This window comes from Parathielavia appendiculata, assembly GCF_033297405.1.
Source record: "Parathielavia appendiculata strain CBS 731.68 unplaced genomic scaffold N657scaffold_33, whole genome shotgun sequence".
Lineage (NCBI taxonomy): Eukaryota > Fungi > Ascomycota > Sordariomycetes > Sordariales > Chaetomiaceae > Parathielavia > Parathielavia appendiculata.
This window is the reverse complement of record NW_026944252.1, coordinates 80,334-98,892: the sequence shown is the minus strand read 5'-3', so window position 1 is coordinate 98,892 and position 18,559 is coordinate 80,334. Positions and strand designations below refer to the sequence as shown.

The following is an 18,559-nucleotide window of genomic DNA, read 5'->3' as shown; positions in this document are numbered from 1 at the left end:
AAGTTGTTGAAGGTCCGGCACGCCCTAGGGCACAGCGGTGTAGGAATAATAATTACTACGGTGCGGTACACTCGTGGCTGTTGGCTTTCCAACAGGTTCTACAGACGATGCTGAGTTTAGGTTCGCTGGGGAGCTAATGATGTGTTATTTCAGAGGCGCGTCCATCATTTGCGGGTCATCCGGCGGATCACCCACCAAACTGCCTGAGATAACCCATCGTTAACTGTTGTTGGATAGTCGCGGTACCCTGAAACGCTTGTTGTTGGAAGTAATGGAACTTGACACTCGGAAGCTGGGTTGCCGATGCTCTACTGTTGAGGACCAACAAGGGCTGGGAATAAACTATTTAACAGGATCAGGACGATGCCCACCACTGGAGATGAGGGAGGATCAAGGACCTTCAATAAAGAATTCACTTCTTGGTGCTCTGGAGCACCCAACTCACTGTCGTGACCTCTCCTCGATGTAACACCGTGGAATCGTGGCTGTTGGTCTTCCAATAACTGCGTTATGGTTCGCTTTGTAGGAGGCTTGAAGGCGGGTGCCAGGATATGAGTCATTGCTAAGGGTTTTTGAAGGGAGACTGTAGTGTCTCTGACATAGTTAGGAGCGCCCGACTAACGATGGTATAACGTAATCCTCTAGCAGTCAGCGTAACTATCTTCATGGCAGTTGCCAGCTGTTTGGGGCAACTGTTGTGGTGGGAGTTGGGGAGGTAGGCGTGGGTGAGTTTTGTTACGATGCTGATGAGCAGGACGAAAAATTGGCTCTGTTTGAGGGTCGGGAGTGTGATTGCCATGATGTCTGATAACAACGAACGGTAAGGTAGCTAAGGAACCTGTAAGTGCTACAGTGTAGGCAAGGTTAAAGATGGAGCGATGGCATGGATTCCCAATTCCAAAAAAGGGAGCGGCAAGGAGGAAAATGTCTAACGATGGCAGAATATATTGTATCAACTGCTAGGTATCATGTCCATTCAGCGAACCGAACTAAGGAGACATTTCGATGCCTTATACGGCGGCATCATGGCACCTGCAGAGACAGGAGCTTCATCGTTGCTGAATAGCCGCAATGGAGTGTCTATAAAGCAGCCGCCCGGAGCTCCGCTCCATGCGTGGTCTAAGGGGAAGCCATTGCATATAACTATTGCCTCCTTCGATGTTCAAGACGGCCGATAAAACGAATGGACGACAGTAATATTTATTGTTTAGGCACTAGCAGTACCTATAGACAATAGGATCATAAAGCAGAAATCATGAACCATCTCCCAAACAAGACTCCTCTTCCATTAGGATTCACAAGGTTCGCCCGATGGCTCAGAATCCTCAGAGTCCCTCAACGGAGGGCCCAAACCGCTTCAAGGCCTGCTCCTGAAACTCCTTCGTCCAGCGGTACCCATTCTGCTCATACTCCTCAGCCAGCACCCCATGTTGCTCCAGTGTAAGAGTGATACGCCCACCGCCCTCGCTAGAGTCCTGCCAGTGCACAAACGGCACCACACACCCGTGCGCCTTTTCAAACTCGTCCAGCTTCTTCCTCCGCTGGGGATCCACCAGCCTACACATCATCGCTGCCTGGTGCTCAAACAGAGATGGGCTTGGGGCGAAACCTCCTCAAGGCTCTCCATCTCCCCCTTCATAACTAACGCCTTATCCCCATCCACAGACGCGCCAGCAAACGGTCCCTGGATCAGGACCTCCTCGTCTTTCCGTACGAGAAATGAATGCTGACTTAGACGGCCCCCCTTGGAAATCCCGAGAGTATGCAGCCGCGCTAGGGCAGCCCTGCACCGGACCACGTCGGCTGGACCAGCCTCGCGCGCGTCAGGGATATGCTCGAGCAGAAAGCAGATGACGCGCGAGCCGTTCTCTGTGACGTGCGCCAGGAAGCGCGGCGCCAGCCCGGAATCGCGCGACTGGATGATTTCGTAGGTGCGTACGTCGTTCTCGATGCCCTGCCAGTGGCCCGGCATCCAGTCCGACACGAGGACAGCCTCGTCATTCTGTACTACGTCGTCACCGCCGTTCACGATGCTAATGCCCGAAAGGGGGTTGCGGATGATCGAGGCCGAGAAGTAATCCATACACTGCAAAGCCGTGGGCTTGGGCACGCTGATAACCTCCTCGCTGCCGTCGGCGGCGGCGGGCACGGTTACGGTGGTCCAGCGCGACGAGGGGTCAGTAGTATCCGGCTGGCAGTCGCGCTCGTCGACGGTCATGCCGCACCAGACTGGCCCGGCATTACACAGGCCCAGAGAGTTCATGAGCGCAGTGGCGGCGTCGCCCGGCTCGATAGAGGCAAGCTGGAGCTTGCGTTCGTCGTCGTTGCCCACGTTCGGGGCGGCGATGAGCCGGCCGACAATCCAATCGCCGGTAGGAACGCGGTCAAAGGCGAGGTTGCCGAGGCGGCGGAGATGAGCGTCGGGCCCGGTGAGGGTCTTGCTTGTGTTCGGGGCGGTAAGGTACTTGATGGTGGGCCCGCCTGCGCCGGCGTGCTCGGGCTCAAGGCGGATGCGGTAGATGTCCGGCGAGTCGGGGAAGGCGAGCATGCCCGGCAGGACATTGTCGATGGTGAAAGGGACGGAGGAGGCGGTGCGCTGGGAGGACATGGTTCCGGTATTGCGGCTTGCGACTGGCGAGTGGGAAATAGTAAGTGGTAAGGGACCTTGAAGGGGAAGCCTCCTTCTGTAGGTTCTTGAAAATATGAAGAAGGTGGATTGTTCTTGACTGTCTATGGCTGCAGCCGACTGTCGAGAACAATTCGATGCACCAAAGACTGGGCTTGTGCCCCCTTTTATATTCGTTCATATGTCCTCAGATCCCCCATGTCTGGTGTCCTCAATCCCCATGTCATGAGTACTGACCATCGGATCCCAGACATGTTGCAGGGACTCGATGCGATGGTTTATGCAGGCAGTGTCGCTAATCGGGACAGATTGCTTGCCACAACTGAAGTGTTGCTGCAAGGCAGAGGAACGGACCCTGGTCTGACATGCAGGAGGCGGCGAGGGTGCTCCTCTTCCCACTCGGCTGACTGCGCCACAAGAACCCGGCGGCGTTTTCGATTCGTTTTTGTAACCCGAGCTACCTCTAAAGTATGACAGGCAGGGATGGCAATTAGAGTGATCGATCCATGGATGCAGAACCACGAAGATGCACGCAGGGCCAGGATGTGGCTGCATGTAAGACGTGGTGGTGGGCTTGAAGCGTCACATGTGGCCACTGCGAGCAAACATCCAAATTCCCACGCAACCGTGAATTCCCCTCTGGACGAATCAACCAAAGCATGCACTGCTCTCAAACAGCGTTACCTACCAGGATCTGGTTGAGGTAGATAGGTAGCATACCTCGAAGAGCGATAATCCGACTGAGAGGCCTCACGCTTTCCCACACAACTTCAACCTAGGCCGTAGTTCTAAGTCAAGAAATACTCTGATCGAACAACACGCTACCCAGTGGAAGTGTAATGTACTTATACATAAGGTAGGCAGCTTTGAGGATTGCCGTGCCAATGCTCAACTCGAACGTCGCCCACACGTTCACTCTCGATGCAACCGCTCTCCCGCAAATTGGGCAAAAGACCTGATTACAAGTTGGCTTGCCTGGCGTATGAAACTCTCCATGCCCTCAGAAATGCTAAGAGTGAAACCTGATTGCCTGTTGCAACCGGAGTATGGGCAGTAGCCTGGTATTCACCGATCGGTCGTACGAAGGTTGATGACAATCCACTTAGCATTCATCGACAACCTAGGTGGTTTTTCTTCACGTTCCGGGCCTCCAAGCCTGAATCTGAGACGAGTAGCCGGTGTTAAGAATTGAGGATAGGTAGCCATGCTCCAAGACGTTGCAGGCCAGAGGAGCGACGGTGTGGAGACCGGCGCGCAACCAGATCAACAGGAGACCCGCTAGCCCGTCACCCTCTCGCGTTAGCGGCCAGTGGCGTACAATCTCCGTCGCTCGGTTTGCCGAGAGTATTGGGAGAATGGTCCTCGCAGTTGTTCGGCCACACGGCAGGCCCAGGGGCAGTGTAGTTGCGCAGGGGCGGCCACCACAGACCGACCAGGATTCCCGGTTCGTAGCCGGTGTACGCGCCGGGAAACTTCACGAGCGGCCCTGGCGTGCCTTTGCCGCTCCCCGTCACCTCGAGCTGCGCGCAGCCGATGTAGAATTGAGCCCCCCCGTACGTGCCTGCGCTGTGGAGTGCGAGACCCTCGGCACGCATCAGATATTGGCCGGGCGGCAGGTCTGTGGGCAGCGTGAAACTGAAGTCCTTAATGCCCTGGTTGTTGACGAACGGGGCCCACCAGATCGGATCCGCGGTCAGGTTGGACGTCGTGAGCGAGTACACCTTGAACCAGTCCCCGTCTCCTTTGTACGACTGAGCCGTTCCTGGCGCTTTGCTCATGTACACCTGTTGGATGCCGGGGTGGCCCCAAATGTCGCGGACCCTGAAGCCGACCTGGTCTCCCGGTGAGACTTTGTAGGTCTTGGTCGCGCTCATGACGTCGTCGTCGATTCCGCCCTTGTTGCAGATCATGTCCCGGGAGTTGACATCCTCGACGGGTCCGTTGCTGTTCTTCGTCCGTCGCACGTACTCGTAGGGCTGGGTGTCCTTCCCGTTCACGATGAGCGACTCGAAGTTCCAGTGTCCGAGGACAGGCGAGAGAAGGGCAGCAAACGCCACAAGCGAAAATGCGTTCTTGCGCATGGCGACGAGAGTGGAAAGATGGCGCTGGAAGGTGGATACCAGGAAGAACGAAATCCAGTCCCAGTAGCGCTTGGAGAGGGAGAATTGGACACAGGTTGACGGTTTTTCGTTGGAAACTATATGACAATCATCCTTTTATACACCAACACTGTTGTTCCCTCTCAGTAGACTGAATCAAGCCAAGGATAACAAATTAGAAGTTCCTTGACACAGTCTGACCACTGAAGCAACTCTTTCGGAACCTGGAGATCCGCGATGCTCGGAATGGAAGCTTCCGGGTGCCGAGCCGACGTACAAGGTAGAGTCGGCGCGGCGCTCCGGCATGGCGGACTGCACTGCAGAGCATTTGGCGATTTCGTTACCCAGTTTGTATCACGCCTCGAAAAGAACTGGAACTTAAGCCTTAGGAAGATTGACTAGATACCAATTCCGCGAATCATCACGCCGTATGAGTCTAGACGCAGGGAACTTTCCACTGAGCCTCCCAACCTTCCCCTCCTTCCCTTTCCCTCCAAGGGGACCAAGAGAGTGACGTCTGTCTTAACTTTGCTTACAACTCCACGAATCGGTGGCCACACCCTGAAACGGAGATCGTCGAGGTAGGGGATTTGTTGGAAGCCCAACAGCCACGTGTCCACGGTAGGACATTGATTGAGGCTCTGTAGAGGACGGGTTGCAGCTCGTTGAGAGCTTAGTAACTGAGGCTCTCGGTGTTGACATCCAGTTCTAGCTACAGATCCGTAGGGTTACGACGGACATCACCCTGAGCTTGAACAACCTTGCTATGCCAAGGCACCAAGGATGGGTTGCCCCGAAATGGAGGCCTCGTGAACCCTTGGCTAGAGGGTTGGGGTGGGCGGCGAAGAATAGGAACCTTACCCTACCTACTGTGCAAGACTTTGACCCCTTGAGACTCGAAAGGATTTGTACGATGTCAGTCTGGACGGACTTGACCAACACTCAAACTGGAAGACTAAGACGGCCCAAAGCTCGCCGTAGAGACCGCGGATTGGTCGCTCAGATATAGACGAGGAACGGATGCAGTTACGGCGTTGTGCAGTATACCAGAGCTCATCGGGCCTGGTAGTCTTCACATATATTATTAATATTCCTACACCGCTGTGCCCTAGGGCGTGCCGGACCTTCAACAACTTACTATACAGGAGAACCGCGCCCTTGTTGGCCGGGTGAAAAACCCATATCGACAATCAAGGAAACGATCAAAGTGTAATCCTGCAAATACAAAGTGAGAGGCCTCTTGGCCTTCGACCTTCGAAGGAAAGGGATATCAGGCCGCGAGCTCCAGCTTCTACCTCGGCTCTCTCTCATCTTCGAGTCAACGGTGGGGCCAAGCACCACATCACAAGGTGTTCGACAGTCTCTCGCCCCTCTCCACACTCGCATATAGGCGTCAGTACCTCTGGGAGGACATCCTGCCGCCAGCCAGCGAGGCGCAGCTCAATTGCCGCACCCTGGTGAGCGGGATCGGGCAGCCAGCGCACGAATACAAGGCGTTTTCATAGGGCAATGGCGCCATGTCATGCTCTATCGCTGTGCTCCCCGCGGAGGGCAGCGCCGGTGAGCCCAGGGCCTTGGCCATCACGGAATCGCTACACACGGCCCTGCTTCACCTCCGCGATGCTCGCATCTCTATCTGCCCGTGAATCGACCAAATCTGCATTAACCATCCAGATGATGATGAAAAGAGAGAACAGGTGCGACTCATGGGACCCAACTACACCAAGGCTGCGCAGATACTTGTGTGGTTGGGCCCGGCCGAGCTGGTGCTCGTGTTGGTGAGACCGGAAGAGCACGGCTCAGACGCTTTGATGGAAGCGTGGCAGACGGTAGGCCAGGAGGCCCGGAATTTCGGCATGGAAAGCTACTACACCAAAGGTGGCGGCTTCTGAGCCGTATCCTGAGCAACATCGACCCTGACGTCCCAAAGACTGCGCAGTTCCAGAACTTGGTGAGGTTAGGGGTAGAGAAGCTTGCACAGCTCATTATTCGCCAGACCCTCCGACACTGGTTTGCGGTCGTGGTTCGGACGAGCCTGGACGGTTCAGGAGTTTTGTTTCTGCGCCAACACCGTCTTCATCTGTGGCACCAAGAGCGTCCAGGTCGTGCTTGTGATGCTGGCCGTCCAGGTTCTGCAGTTCTCAGTCGCCCGTCTGATGGAGACCGTTTATGCCCGCGCCGGGGTGCCTTTCAAGCTCCTGAACGAGGTTGCCGAGGAACCCACGGCGCGTCTCTTCAGCTGTCGCCAGCGCCGCCGGAAGCTTGACCGCAGTGAGGAAGGCGCGCCATGGGAGACCAACTCCACGCCCTCCTACGCAAACGCTACGTCGGCCGCAATACCAACGCCAAGTTCCACCGCTACCGCGTCTTCTCGCTTTTAGGCCTGGCAGTTGACACCCGCTCACTCGCTATCGCCCAGACTACACCAACGTAGGCGAAGCTCACTCGGAAGTCCGCATGCTCACCCGCGCGGCCCGCGCCATGATCACCAACCCCTCCACCGGCCGCATCAACATCCTCTGCTATTCTCAGTCCCCAAGGCCCCAGACCTCGCCGATGACCTCCCCTGCTGGGTCCCCGACTGGCGCGGCAACCTCCGCCCGTCCTTTTATACCATCCACGAAGCCGTCGACACCCACCTCTTCATCGCCTGCGGCTCGGAAGCCAGCGTCAGCCCTTCCCCACAACCACCACGGCCCCTTCAACGCCGCACTCTGCCCTCGGCTTGACGGGGTACATAGTCGACAGCATCTCCATCATCGCCACCGGCGACGCCTGGGACGACACGTCCTGGGTCGCGGCGCGCTACCTGCGCTTCTTCGCCCAGGTCGACGCGCTCTTCGACCACAGCCTCGCTATTACTAGTACCCACCCTTCGAAACGCCCACAATTCTACCCCCCCAGGCCCCGACGGCGCGAAGCCCGCTGGCGCGTGCCCATCGGCGATCTTTTCTGGACGAGCGGCGGCGGGCGCATGCGCCGTCACAGTGTAGCAGCAGCACCGCCGCCGGGGCCGGGCCGGGTGGTGGTGTTGGTTCGGAAACAGAATCGGAAACGGAGGTGGCGTGACATTGGGCGCAGTGCGTGAAGAATGTGCGCTTTTTTTGATGAGTGCGAGAAGTTGACTGACGTCGCGGAGCGGAATGGGCCGTTTGAGGAGTGAGATTGGGAGGTGAAGAGGCAGCGCCGTGAGTTGGGGATGAGTATAGGGAGAGTATGAAGTACATGACGGGGAAGAAACCGTTTTGTGCGGCCGAGGGGTAGTTGTGTATGGGACCGGCGGGCGTGAAGGAGGGGGATGTGGTGATTGTGTTTTATGGTGGAAGGATTCCGGTTGTTTTGAGGCCAATGGAGGATGGGTTGGGAGAAGGGGAGGGAGTGAAGGGGACGAGGTTGTTTCGATTTGTGGGAGAAGCGTACTGTGACGAAGTTATGGGTGGTGAGGTTGTGGGTGTGCGGCAGATGACCGGGTTCTACCTTGTCTGACGGGAGTGCTGAAGACCGTGGTAAAGCCATATCTAGGTGAATGCTTCAATACTACTAGACTTAGCCAGTAACGTCGCTTAATCGCACGCAGAAACGTTGTATATGGGTACCTAGGTGAGATTACTTCGTCGGATATCACTATCGGTTGAGGTCTTGGTGTTCAACACCACTGCCCTGACGGCAGCCTCAGACCATGATCACCTCAGACCATGATCACGCTGCTATGGCACGGCACGGAACACTTGTCTCTGGACCTCTCCTGATATGCGGCTCGAGCCTCCGTAGTTGGCAGGTGCGGAGCGAGCTTCAGGTTGTACATGTAGAGTGCATATGCATGTGTTCGCCCGATCTCGGTCTTTCAACACAGCGGGATGTAGCATCTCTTCTCGACCAACACATATCGCAAGCGGCGTAGCACTTCTCTGAAAAGGGTGAGCACAGTATTTCACGGTCTTTTTGTCCTAGTTCTCTGTCGAAATGGACGAATTTCAGGCCGTACCAGCTCTATTATGGGGTTTTTCCGCGTCCGCCATCTGCTCAGATGGAGTCTGGGGAGAAGAGCTCAGTGGCGGGCAATATTCCCCGCTCTCTGCCTTTCGAGATTCCAGTGGTAAGGCTGCGCAGCATGCACAATACTTCTGGAGGCCATCGATGAGTTCTGCCCAGGCTGGACATCGCAGGCCGTTGACGATAAGGAAATATACCTCTACTACGACTTCTACGGCATTCCGACCGTCCCGGAGGAGTGTTGGAAAGCCAACAGCCACGAATGTGCCGCTGGTGGTGATGGCGGTGGCGTGGGAAAGGACCTCTATACATTCCGAAATGAGCAGTGAGCCTTTCGCTGTCTATCTGGGCCCATCGGAAGATAGATTGCAATCTTTGGGACACAATGTGTCTTTTCAGTTGCTTCATCAAACAGCAGGTTAGTCGCTGTCGTGCTGCGGTATTATGCTAAGTTTGAGAAGGTGTTGACAATGTTCCCTTCCTACACGATCAGACGAACTCCTTTGTCATCCCGGTTATCGCGGTAGCACCTCTTATTACGAGGCTGACCTGCTGAAATCGAGCCTCCGAATTGTGGAAGCTACGCCTTCGGGTGTGGCATTTGACCGCATATAAAAATGGCTCTCTCACTGCCTGGAGACGGACGATTGCTGCATAATTCCGGATTCGCAGTTCAAGCCAAAAAGGCTGATGTACGTTGGACTGCCCCACGAGGATCAGAACGAACTCCGCCTTGTCGAGCCTAAGGACCCGGCAGTCAATGCTTGCCTAAGTTATTGTTGGGGCACCGACCTTGACGGTGTGCTAACGACCACCGTCGAGAATTTCTCGACGCACATGAAACAGATTGACGAAGCAGCGCTGCCGAAGTCAGTCTCGGACGCGGTATTCGTCTGCAGAAACCTTGGAATCCCGCATCTCTGGGTAGATTCGCTCGTATTGTACATAACATCTCCGAGGACTGGGCACAGCAGTCATCCGCCATGGGCGAGATATACGCCAGGTCGCACCTAACTATCTACGCCAAAGCCGCGCCCTCGTGCGCGGCAGCTGGCAGTGGCCTTTGAAGACACAAGTTCCAGCAAGTTTGGGACGTGTGTTGAAAAAGGGATGGCCAATGACATGGGAGTTTCTTCAACACGTCGAGAGCAGCAGACTGTTCATTCGGAAGGGCGGGCCTAATTTCGATCGACCCAACTTTCCCCTGGATAGCTGGACCATGCAGGAAGACCTCTTGCCCAACCGAAAGCTCATGTTCACGGGCAATGAGATGGTTTGGGAATGACTTGCCCGCACTATTTGCGAGTGCGGACACGAATGGGACTTCAAGTTTCTCAGCGGGCCACCATCACATGGTATCAAATACGCCTTAGGTCTGAGCAACCAGAGTCGTTGGGCAAACGGGCAAGAACATTACGTGAACCATATCAGCATCTTGAGAGACTGACAGACAATGGTCAAAGAGTACTCCTTGAGACAACTCACGAAGGCCGAGGACAAGCTCGCGGCCATATCCGGCCTCGCCACCCTGACGCGTGACGCCACCAACGCTGTCACGGACGGAGAAGGGGACAGATATCACGCAGGATTGTGGGAGAGCCGTCTAGTCCTCGATCTTACGTGGCGGATGCCGCATGGCGGCACCAGACCGGCCAAGTACAGAGCGCCAACGTGGTCGTGGGCATCAATTGATGGCCAGATAGCCGGCCCCTTGAACGGTGCGCCAAGCAACGATAGCTGCATGATGCACATTGTCAGTAATGCCGAAGTCTGCGAGATCTGGTGCCAGCCGGAGGGTGAGATGAACCACACTGGACGGCTCGCGAATGGGTTCACGGTCAGTCATGATCTTGAGATCATGTACAGGTAAACCGGGCACTACTCTTGTCCGACTCCTGACCAAGTTTATCCGGTCGCTCACAAAGCTCGTCACTGACCTCTTGAAAAGACCTTCCGAAGATCGAGACGTGGAATACGCTTATATTCAACTAACTACATGGAACCGCAACGGAGAGGGAAGAAGTTAACACATCTGACTAAGAGTCCGAGGATAGGACAAAAGATGTAACGGTCCCAGGAGTATATTGCAACTAGCTGGTGACGACTCTACGAGTTTGCCTCGAATGGAGAAAGAAAAAGAAAAGAGAGAACTATATGACAGGAAGAGAGGGCAGCTCTTATATGCTCCGGAACACACAGACACTGCCTGCTTCAGGATGACGTTATCATGATACCACGGCCGAGGGTTGCCGAGGCCATCATGGGCTCAGCCCATCACAAAAGATACCCCCAGTATCGTGCTTTTTGGTCCTCCAGAGGCAACCTGGGGAGGGTGGTGTCTACACGAGGGTTGGAATGGCCTTCTGCACTGCAGTTCAGAAATGCGGCGATGCGTCCAGCAAGCCCGAGCGCGAGCCCCTACTATCCTCACCTAGTGAGCCAACCGAGTGGGAGCTCCCACTATTCCGGGGCTGCGAGGAAAGATTGATCATGATTGTTTGAGATACGGGTACTCTTCGATTCAGTCCAACATGACGGCCTGGAATTCCGTAGCCTACAGACGCGTGCGATATAGTGCACCCTATAGAGGCGCTTGTAGCCTTCTTATGGCGTTCGTCGCGTAAGTAGCGGCGGGGATTAAGGGCTCATGACCTGTGGGAGGAACAAGCGGAAGTGGTGATCATGAAGACGAACTTGCTTGCATTGTTGATGCATGATACAGAAACGAAGTGGATGAAAACCCTGCTTTTGGCGATGTGGAAAGATGTGAGCCGATGTGAGCAACAATAACAGTGGGCGATGCCCAGCAGTGTCATCCATCCAAAGCCCTCATCAGCAATCTGGAAAGCTGATCCTTATTTTTGAATTCGGCTCTTCAGGTAGTTGACACATGACTGGAAAACCTCCATCAATGCAAAGGCCTCACAGCGAATCGTGGCGATTTCCTTGTGCTGGTTGGCCAAGCCATCAGCCGAGCCGCCCTCAAATATTGGGTGAGCTTGTCAATGGTTTTCTTCTGGTTGAGATCCCTATCCTTCCAACCCATGCCCTGGACGTAGCGCCAGACCTTGAGGCCGCCAACAACCGCCTGGAGGTAATCGTCGGCGTCGCCGCGGTCGTCGAGCCATTCCTTCAACTCCGTGGGGTCTTCCGGTTGAGGAACGTCGGCGAGGATGTACTTATTCAGGTCGTAGCGTTTAAGAATGTGAAGAAGCTTGCTCCGCCATGCAGGAAATTTTTCGTGACGTTTGAGGGGATCGATTAGTGGTACCTGACGCCTGCCAACATGAGCGGCAATCTACTGGGTTTGCAACTGCGCCTGGTTTTCCAATCCCTCCATGACCTTCGACTGGTTCTGGAGGATTTGCTGGAAAATGACCATCATAGGGTTGTCCGTAGCACCAGCGGTGCCGGAGTGTTGGTCATTCTGATCACGACCACGTAGGGGTAGGGTTGTCGAGATTGAGTTGATGACGCTTCTGCTCGTCCAATCGGTGATGGGAAAGTCGTCAAAGTAGTGATCAGTTATTCCTCAGCTAGCTCTGGGAGCGCCGAGGGCTCATAACCTGTCGGGAGGAGCGCAATGGCTAACGAAGCTGGTGATATTCGTTATGGCGTTGTCACTATGGTTCTTCTTGTTCTTGTTGTTGTTGATGGAAAGGACATCCTAGGTAGGAAAGTTGTTTACGGTAGTACGCAAATAAAGATTACTTTCTAAGTTCGATTCCTGCGTATCAACTGTATGTTCGTGTGAACAACCAGCCCCAGTTGACATTGCCCCTTGGTGTCAACTGATACTGCTTCCCTCAAACGCCGTCTTCTTTCTCCTGTAGCCAGTACCAATACCCGCTACCGCCACGTCACCGACGTGACATTGGCTCTCCACGGCTTCGGATCAGGCGAAGCACACCGTATGTTCGTGCCCGAAGTAACACAGGTGTAGTCCGGCACCTGGGTCCGCACCTCTCCGTTGAAGGTTATCCTGGCAAGACGAGTCAGCAACACCCCGGACCTCTCAACTGATCCCAACAGCAAGGGTCAATGCTTACGGGCTCCCTGGGTCCAAATCCGCGCACCGCCAATCAACTTTCAAACCCAAGAACCGACTCGCCATGTCATACTTTATCTCACACCCCGTCGGAGCCAGCGCCGTATCGCTCACCGCGTAGAGCTCGCACTTATTCCACGGCAGCTCCGAAGACGACGAGTTTGTCGAGACGCGTACCCCGTCAGCAATGAGGGTGGCACCGCTCCCCGTCGGCTGCACCTGCGAGCGGCCGGTCTGGAGCTCCATGTCGAAGAGGGCTGTGACGACGTCGCTGTTGCCGGTCGTGGTCTCAGTCTCGAAGTTGTTGAGCCACCAGGCCGGCGATAGGACGGACGAGATAGTGCAGCTGTCGGCCGTCGGGAGCGGGTCGTTCAGCGAATAGGGCTGCAGCAGAGCTTGCGACGTGATACTGCCCGGGAAGGTGCCGTCTGTACCGCCGGTGCAGAAGGTCACGATATCGGGGAAGCTGAAGTGGCTGCATGCGAGGTCGAGAATAGTCCGACCGGAGGCGGTGATGGAGATGCTGGCAGATTGAGGGAGTTAAATAAAATAGCGGTGGGGAGGAACTGGGACAAGGAGTGACATACGGCTGTGCCGGGTCCTGGTCGTCACAGAACCAGGTCTGGTTGACGGTGAGCGCGAAACTTCTGACCTGAAACGTGGCCGCGGTGTTGATCTGGTATTTAGGTGGGCGGCCATAGATGGGGGCCTGGCCCTGGCAAGTCAATGGCTGGGGCCCCTCGTCGCCAGTGAGTGGTCCGTAGCACGTGGCAGTGTAGTCCAGAACGTCGTTTCTAATGATGACCCAGGCACCGGAGGTGGACGCAAAGTTGACCTGGGCGGCTACCACCTCCCATGCCGGTGTTCCCGACCGGGCCGTGCAGCGCTCAGTGTCGTGCCCGGGCGGTCCACTAACGTACGCCGGGGTGATCTTGACGGGCGAGAGCAGGCCGGCTTTGATGAGCAAGGGTTTGCTGGATCTGCAGGTCGTTGTCTGGCTTTGAGTCGTGCAGCTCAGGGGTACGGAGGAGTTGCCAACCGCGGTGAACGTAATGCTATAGCATGAAGACGTGCCACGTCAGTCTAGGTCGGGCAACGAAGAGACGGGGACCTTACGGGTTGGCTGGAGTAAAATCGCTGCAGCTCCAAGTCTCGTTGAACACGAACCAAGCTGTCGACTGGTCGGTTTGGAAAGAAGCCATCAAGGTTACACCCGAACCGGTGCCGTTACCGGAAGAGCAGCTTTGCCATCCTGCTGTCGCGTTAGCCAGGGAAGTTTGGCATCTCAGTTCCAGCGACGTGTTGGTGGCTCGGTTGAGCGCATGGAACGAGGCAACCACACTGCTCCCCGACGCCTGAGATACAAAGTTTTCAACAAGCCAGCTCGGTGCTGTGAATGAGTTGGCGGTGCACCCTTGGGCTAGTTGCGCCCGAGCAAGGACATTGCCGATTGCTGGGGCGAAAACAGCAGTCAGGATCACAACGGATAGAGTTGGAGCCATCGCCGATCAGTTCTCTTCTCCGTGCTGCTTCTGTGCCTGACCATAGACGGGGGAACCGTCCTCCAGAGAAAGACCATTCGGAACCTTTATATGCTCTGAGTCGCAACACTGCTTGTCCGTAACCTCGCAGTCCGAAGGATCCAGGTTGGGGGCGAAATATTCTTCGTTGTTGCACTCATTTCGGCTGTAATGATTTTGCCGCTGCATGCCCGCGGCGTCGAAGAAGGGCCCGCAGTTCTCGAGTCTGGAACTGGCAGCTCAAGCGGGAAGTAGGGTTGCACGTGTGTCTTGCACTGGAAGGATGTGGATTACCCGCTCATCTGCCTCCAAGTCTGTGGTCGAGAACAGTCCCCGAATTGCCAACCCGGCACGGCCCGCAACATCTTGAAATGGTAACATATCATTGCAGGGGCAGTAACAGGAGTTGAGAACAAAGGAACGTACCTGCATGGCAGTCACCTTCTGCCCATTCACCTGCCAAAGGAAGTCCGATTATTGATACATGTCCAAGACAGCTCAATGTGCATCAGACCACAGAAGTGTCCCTCGACCCATCACCTCATCAAGTTCTTTCCACTCATTCCTCTTCCTACCTGCCCAAGCTCCCAAGGCCATGCATATCCCAAGGATAATCTAGCGAAGGTCGTACCGCCATAGTGACTATATCTAGCACACCCCAATACTTTATACGGCAAAGCTCCCCCCACCACCCTGCAGCAATAATCCGTACATTGCGAATCTTTTGAAGGTGCTTGGAGGAACTATGTTTGTTCCTTTTCCGAGCTTTTCCCGGCCGCCCTACCCAAGCACGCACCAGCTCTCGTTTCTTCTAATAGTAAACGGTGTCTACTTTAGACAAATATCACTGCGTTGTTTCGCTTGTCTTTATGTTCTTTTTCCGCAGTTGGTTTTCCGTTCGTTACATGCGGGGATTAAGGCGACCGCGGGAATAGCCTCACTGACGTCATCAGAGTCTCCAGGACGCGCGCTATTCAACGTCATATTTATTGCACCAGAACAGAGGATCCCGTGCTTCATTATCCATATTACGATGCTGTCTCGGAAATCTTGATGTCACACCAGAGCGACGCGTCCTCTTCCTCGTCGGCGGCTGCATTGACCTGGGCTGCTTCGACCATGGCGTCCCATTCCGGAACCACGACTCGTGCCTGTGATCTCGTTCGAACCGCCGCCTGGTCTCCTCGCCCCGTCCGTCTAGCTTGGCGATGGCGGCTGTCATGTCTGCCGAGCACGTTTTTCAACTCGATAGAGTCGCCGCACGCCGGTTCCGAAAGAGGTACAGTCCGTCTCGCCTCTCCGCCCTCGACAGCTGCACGTATAAGCTCATAAAGCTGGGCCGTGTCGCCATGCCGCTCGAGTGGACGCCTTTGAGTCGACAAGGACGCTCGAAAACTGCTTGCCTTGGCTCTTCTGATCCGTCATGGCAAAGGCCGGCGTACAAAGAGGTCCCGTTCTGTGGGTGACCTACCGGAACCCTGGCTTACCCCTCGATCTGGCTTCCTTGCCCCGCATGTTATTCGGTACGGCGACCGTCTTGCTGTTGATCAGGATCGTGCCGTTAGTGAGCCGGGGGCGCGAAACTCGTGCTATTATCCGACTCGAGGAGGACTGCCACGGGGGGGCCGAGATAGAGAGTCACGTCGCTAGCGAGGGCAATGGTGCCAGCGGAAAGATTCTGCAAGATATCTGCAGCCCTAAAAGGCGCCCGTTGACCACCTTCAAGCCGACAAACTGGTTTCGAGCCACCACCACCGGCATCCCTTACGCATAGAAGAACAAGCCGGGGGTCGACAGCTGCGAGTCGTCTCCATAGCAGACGACGTGGCACAGCTCTTCGACGCGCAGCCGCCTCCCCGACTCGGTATCGTGTTCGGTGACAAAGATGGGGATGTGCTTGCCGTGGGCACGAGCCCACGGCACGACGGCGGCTATGTTCAGGTCCCACCGGTCTTGATTCAGGGACGTGATGGCTCTCAGGCCATCTACGAGAGAGGCCTTGGACGACGGCGTATAGATGCGGCGATACAGCCCCTAGAAGTCCTGCTCGGTCTACTCGCCTTTGCGCAGCCGCCGGAAGAAGCCCCGCAGCCTTGGACAACCGGCCGCGGGACCTGTTCGCGGAGGATGACGACGGCCGTGAACTGGAGAAACAGCCCATATGCTCCTAGGTGCTTTGCCGAGCTCTCCGGTCTCTGTCCGCCTCCATCCCTGGGCTCTGGCAAGAGCAGGCTGGTGTGTCACACGGGGTTGAACTGGAAGAAGTCGCCATATAGCATGACGATTGGAATCCCGCTAAAAGGTCGATGCCGGTCGTCCCTACACTGCCGCAAGCGGCTGTCCACGGCCGCGAGCGTGAGACCGCCCACCTGGCTGATCTCGTCGACGAGTAATATAATCACGTTTTTCCAACGTAGCTTTTCCCCTTCCGATATGTTCCTTACCACCCCGCTCTTGCCCTCGAATCCAATGTGCGTCGCCGAGTGGAGCCTCACTCCGTCAATGACCGTGGCCGCGATTCCGCTGGCACCCGTTAGGAGCAGCGTATGGAGGCCATCTTTTAGCCGGAATATGTCCTTAACGGCGTGAATGACGCGAGATTTGCCCGTGCCGCCCTCGCCACCGATGTAATTGGAACTTCGGAAGTGTAGCCTCCCGTCTTCTTACTACAGCCGCGTGCAGAGACCCAAGGCGACATCGACATACGTCGTGTACCGGCCGAGTTCGAGCCGCATCTCTTTGCCCGGGGCGACTCCGTCCGCTGACCCTTTTTCCTCTGTGGGTGGGCCGCCGTTGGCTTCCGCAAGGCCCGTTAGCGTGTGCAGAAGACGGATTGATCTGTCTGCCCTGGATATTCGCCGTCACGGTGCTGTCCTCATTCTTTCGGACCTTCAATACCGCGTCAACCTCTACGCGGCTGGGGAGTCATGCCGCGTAAAGGCGAATTCTGGAGATTCTGGAGCGTGGTGTAGAAGTGGCGACCGCGTTGGGCGGTAGTGCTGTCGTCCTGGCTTAGATCAACTGTCCTTGCCTCTTCGTCCAAGCGCCTTGGGGCCGAAGTCGCTACCATATCACTGATCTCGCTACCCTGGACTGCGCCTAGAATATCCAGGAACGCTTCGTAGTGGTCTTTTGGATTGATGTTTTCGATGTTCGCCCCGATGCTGTTATCGTCCCCAGCCCATTCGCTAAAGTTATACGCATCCACCATTCATTTCAGGTGGGCCTAGCCGGTGTCAGTTTCCGAATAGGGTTGGCTAAAGTGCTCACGCAGTCTTAGTGATCAAAGGCTTCATTTTGGTGTACTAGCAATAGGTGAGGAACTGTCAATAGCAGAGTGACATTGGAGAGCAAAGGCAAAGCATCCGCCAAACGGAGTTTTATTCGGGAACTTTTTACACTTGGAATTTGTTGGACAGCAACAGTTACAGGCTCGAATAGGCATAGACCAACCAGGTGACACAGCATCAATTGAGGCACAAGATGAAGCTTGAATTGACTGTCTGAACCATGCGTCATGTGTGTGTGTTGCTTGAAAGAACCGAGGGCTTCGGGACCCTCGCCAGACCCTGCTTTTGGTGGGTGACGAGTCTTCCACGCTTACTGCATTGGGCAACAGTGCCCAGCCCCTGAATCCAGGTGCCAAGGAGCCAGTTCAGTTCAACACACCCCCCCCAGTTGCTGCCGGAGTACGGTGGCAACTGCCAGTCCGAACTGGTGTTGAGTGTGACGAACAGCCAGTCCTTCAGTGCGTCAGGCCGTTCCCTTGTCGTTCCCTTCCTCAGCTTCACGTTCAGCCTTTCTTCGTTCATCCAACTGGTCCGTCACATCCACCAGCCCCGATTGGGCTACGAACCGCTCAAAGGCTTAGTTCGTTAGGACCTTGGTCAAGCCGTCGGCAATCATGTCGACACTTCGTTTATACAGGACCTTGATGGTACCTCTCTGCACCTCCTGTCGGAGCCAGTGGTCGTGGATGTTGACGTGCCGTAACCTTGTTTGGAGCGTTGGAAGCTCAGAGGTAACCAGTCGGATGGTTTGGGTGTTGTCACACTCCAGGGTGACAGCGTCTTCGTCAAGAGAGACCTTCAAATCTGTGAGCAGTCGGCTCATGTACATGCCTTCCTTGGCAGCCTGACTGAGCGCCAAGAGCTCAGCTTCCGTCGTTGATGTGGTGACCGTGTCTTGTTTGCTTGCGCGCCAGCCGATGAGACCGCCAAACAACTTCATGGTGTAGCCTTGCGAGCTTTTGCGGTCGAGGCTGTTGTCGGCG

General features: G+C 55.6%; 9 protein-coding genes across 9 annotated transcripts; 4 read left to right on the top strand and 5 right to left on the bottom strand.

Moving 5' to 3' along the window:
* Nucleotides 1–1,226: 1,226 nt before the first annotated feature.
* Nucleotides 1,227–2,940, bottom strand: N657DRAFT_650694 (uncharacterized protein). The gene has a single exon (XM_062793999.1). It carries the CDS (start codon nucleotides 2,606–2,608, stop codon nucleotides 1,565–1,567), a length of 1,044 nt encoding a protein of 347 aa, XP_062642784.1. The 5' UTR covers nucleotides 2,609–2,940; the 3' UTR covers nucleotides 1,227–1,564.
* Nucleotides 2,941–3,912: 972 nt separating this feature from the next.
* N657DRAFT_582569 (lytic polysaccharide monooxygenase) lies at nucleotides 3,913–4,707 on the bottom strand (the record flags this gene model as incomplete). Its single annotated transcript, XM_062789622.1, has 1 exon — nucleotides 3,913–4,707. The coding sequence occupies one exon, from the start codon at nucleotides 4,705–4,707 to the stop codon at nucleotides 3,913–3,915; it is 795 nt and encodes a 264-aa protein (XP_062642783.1).
* A 1,724-nt stretch (nucleotides 4,708–6,431) lies between these two features.
* On the top strand, nucleotides 6,432–8,070 carry N657DRAFT_694042 (uncharacterized protein; the record flags this gene model as incomplete). Its single annotated transcript, XM_062797260.1, has 4 exons — nucleotides 6,432–6,554; nucleotides 6,774–7,074; nucleotides 7,145–7,394; nucleotides 7,474–8,070. 4 exons carry the CDS (start codon nucleotides 6,432–6,434, stop codon nucleotides 7,811–7,813), a joined length of 1,014 nt encoding a protein of 337 aa, XP_062642782.1. The 3' UTR covers nucleotides 7,814–8,070.
* A 1,266-nt stretch (nucleotides 8,071–9,336) lies between these two features.
* Nucleotides 9,337–9,716, top strand: N657DRAFT_711146 (uncharacterized protein; the record flags this gene model as incomplete). The annotated part of the gene is made up of 1 exon (XM_062797435.1): nucleotides 9,337–9,716. A coding segment is annotated over one exon (380 nt), but the record flags the coding sequence as incomplete, so codon positions are not given.
* Nucleotides 9,717–10,171: 455 nt separating this feature from the next.
* N657DRAFT_684794 (uncharacterized protein) lies at nucleotides 10,172–10,588 on the top strand (the record flags this gene model as incomplete). Its single annotated transcript, XM_062796717.1, has 1 exon — nucleotides 10,172–10,588. The coding sequence occupies one exon, from the start codon at nucleotides 10,172–10,174 to the stop codon at nucleotides 10,586–10,588; it is 417 nt and encodes a 138-aa protein (XP_062642780.1).
* A 1,113-nt stretch (nucleotides 10,589–11,701) lies between these two features.
* Nucleotides 11,702–11,914, bottom strand: N657DRAFT_545248 (uncharacterized protein; the record flags this gene model as incomplete). The annotated part of the gene is made up of 1 exon (XM_062787850.1): nucleotides 11,702–11,914. A coding segment is annotated over one exon (213 nt), but the record flags the coding sequence as incomplete, so codon positions are not given.
* Nucleotides 11,915–12,419: 505 nt separating this feature from the next.
* On the bottom strand, nucleotides 12,420–14,434 carry N657DRAFT_650692 (uncharacterized protein). Its single transcript, XM_062793998.1, has 4 exons — nucleotides 13,883–14,434; nucleotides 13,354–13,821; nucleotides 12,768–13,289; nucleotides 12,420–12,700 (listed from the first exon to the last, which is right to left on the bottom strand). The coding sequence occupies exons 1-4, from the start codon at nucleotides 14,266–14,268 to the stop codon at nucleotides 12,568–12,570; spliced, it is 1,509 nt and encodes a 502-aa protein (XP_062642778.1). The 5' UTR covers nucleotides 14,269–14,434; the 3' UTR covers nucleotides 12,420–12,567.
* Nucleotides 14,435–16,416: 1,982 nt separating this feature from the next.
* N657DRAFT_544690 (uncharacterized protein) lies at nucleotides 16,417–16,668 on the top strand (the record flags this gene model as incomplete). The annotated part of the gene is made up of 1 exon (XM_062787846.1): nucleotides 16,417–16,668. A coding segment is annotated over one exon (252 nt), but the record flags the coding sequence as incomplete, so codon positions are not given.
* Nucleotides 16,669–17,530: 862 nt separating this feature from the next.
* On the bottom strand, nucleotides 17,531–17,979 carry N657DRAFT_322380 (uncharacterized protein). Its single transcript, XM_062786807.1, has one exon. The coding sequence runs from the start codon at nucleotides 17,803–17,805 to the stop codon at nucleotides 17,563–17,565; it is 243 nt and encodes an 80-aa protein (XP_062642776.1). The 5' UTR covers nucleotides 17,806–17,979; the 3' UTR covers nucleotides 17,531–17,562.
* Between the last annotated feature and the right edge of the window lie 580 nt (nucleotides 17,980–18,559).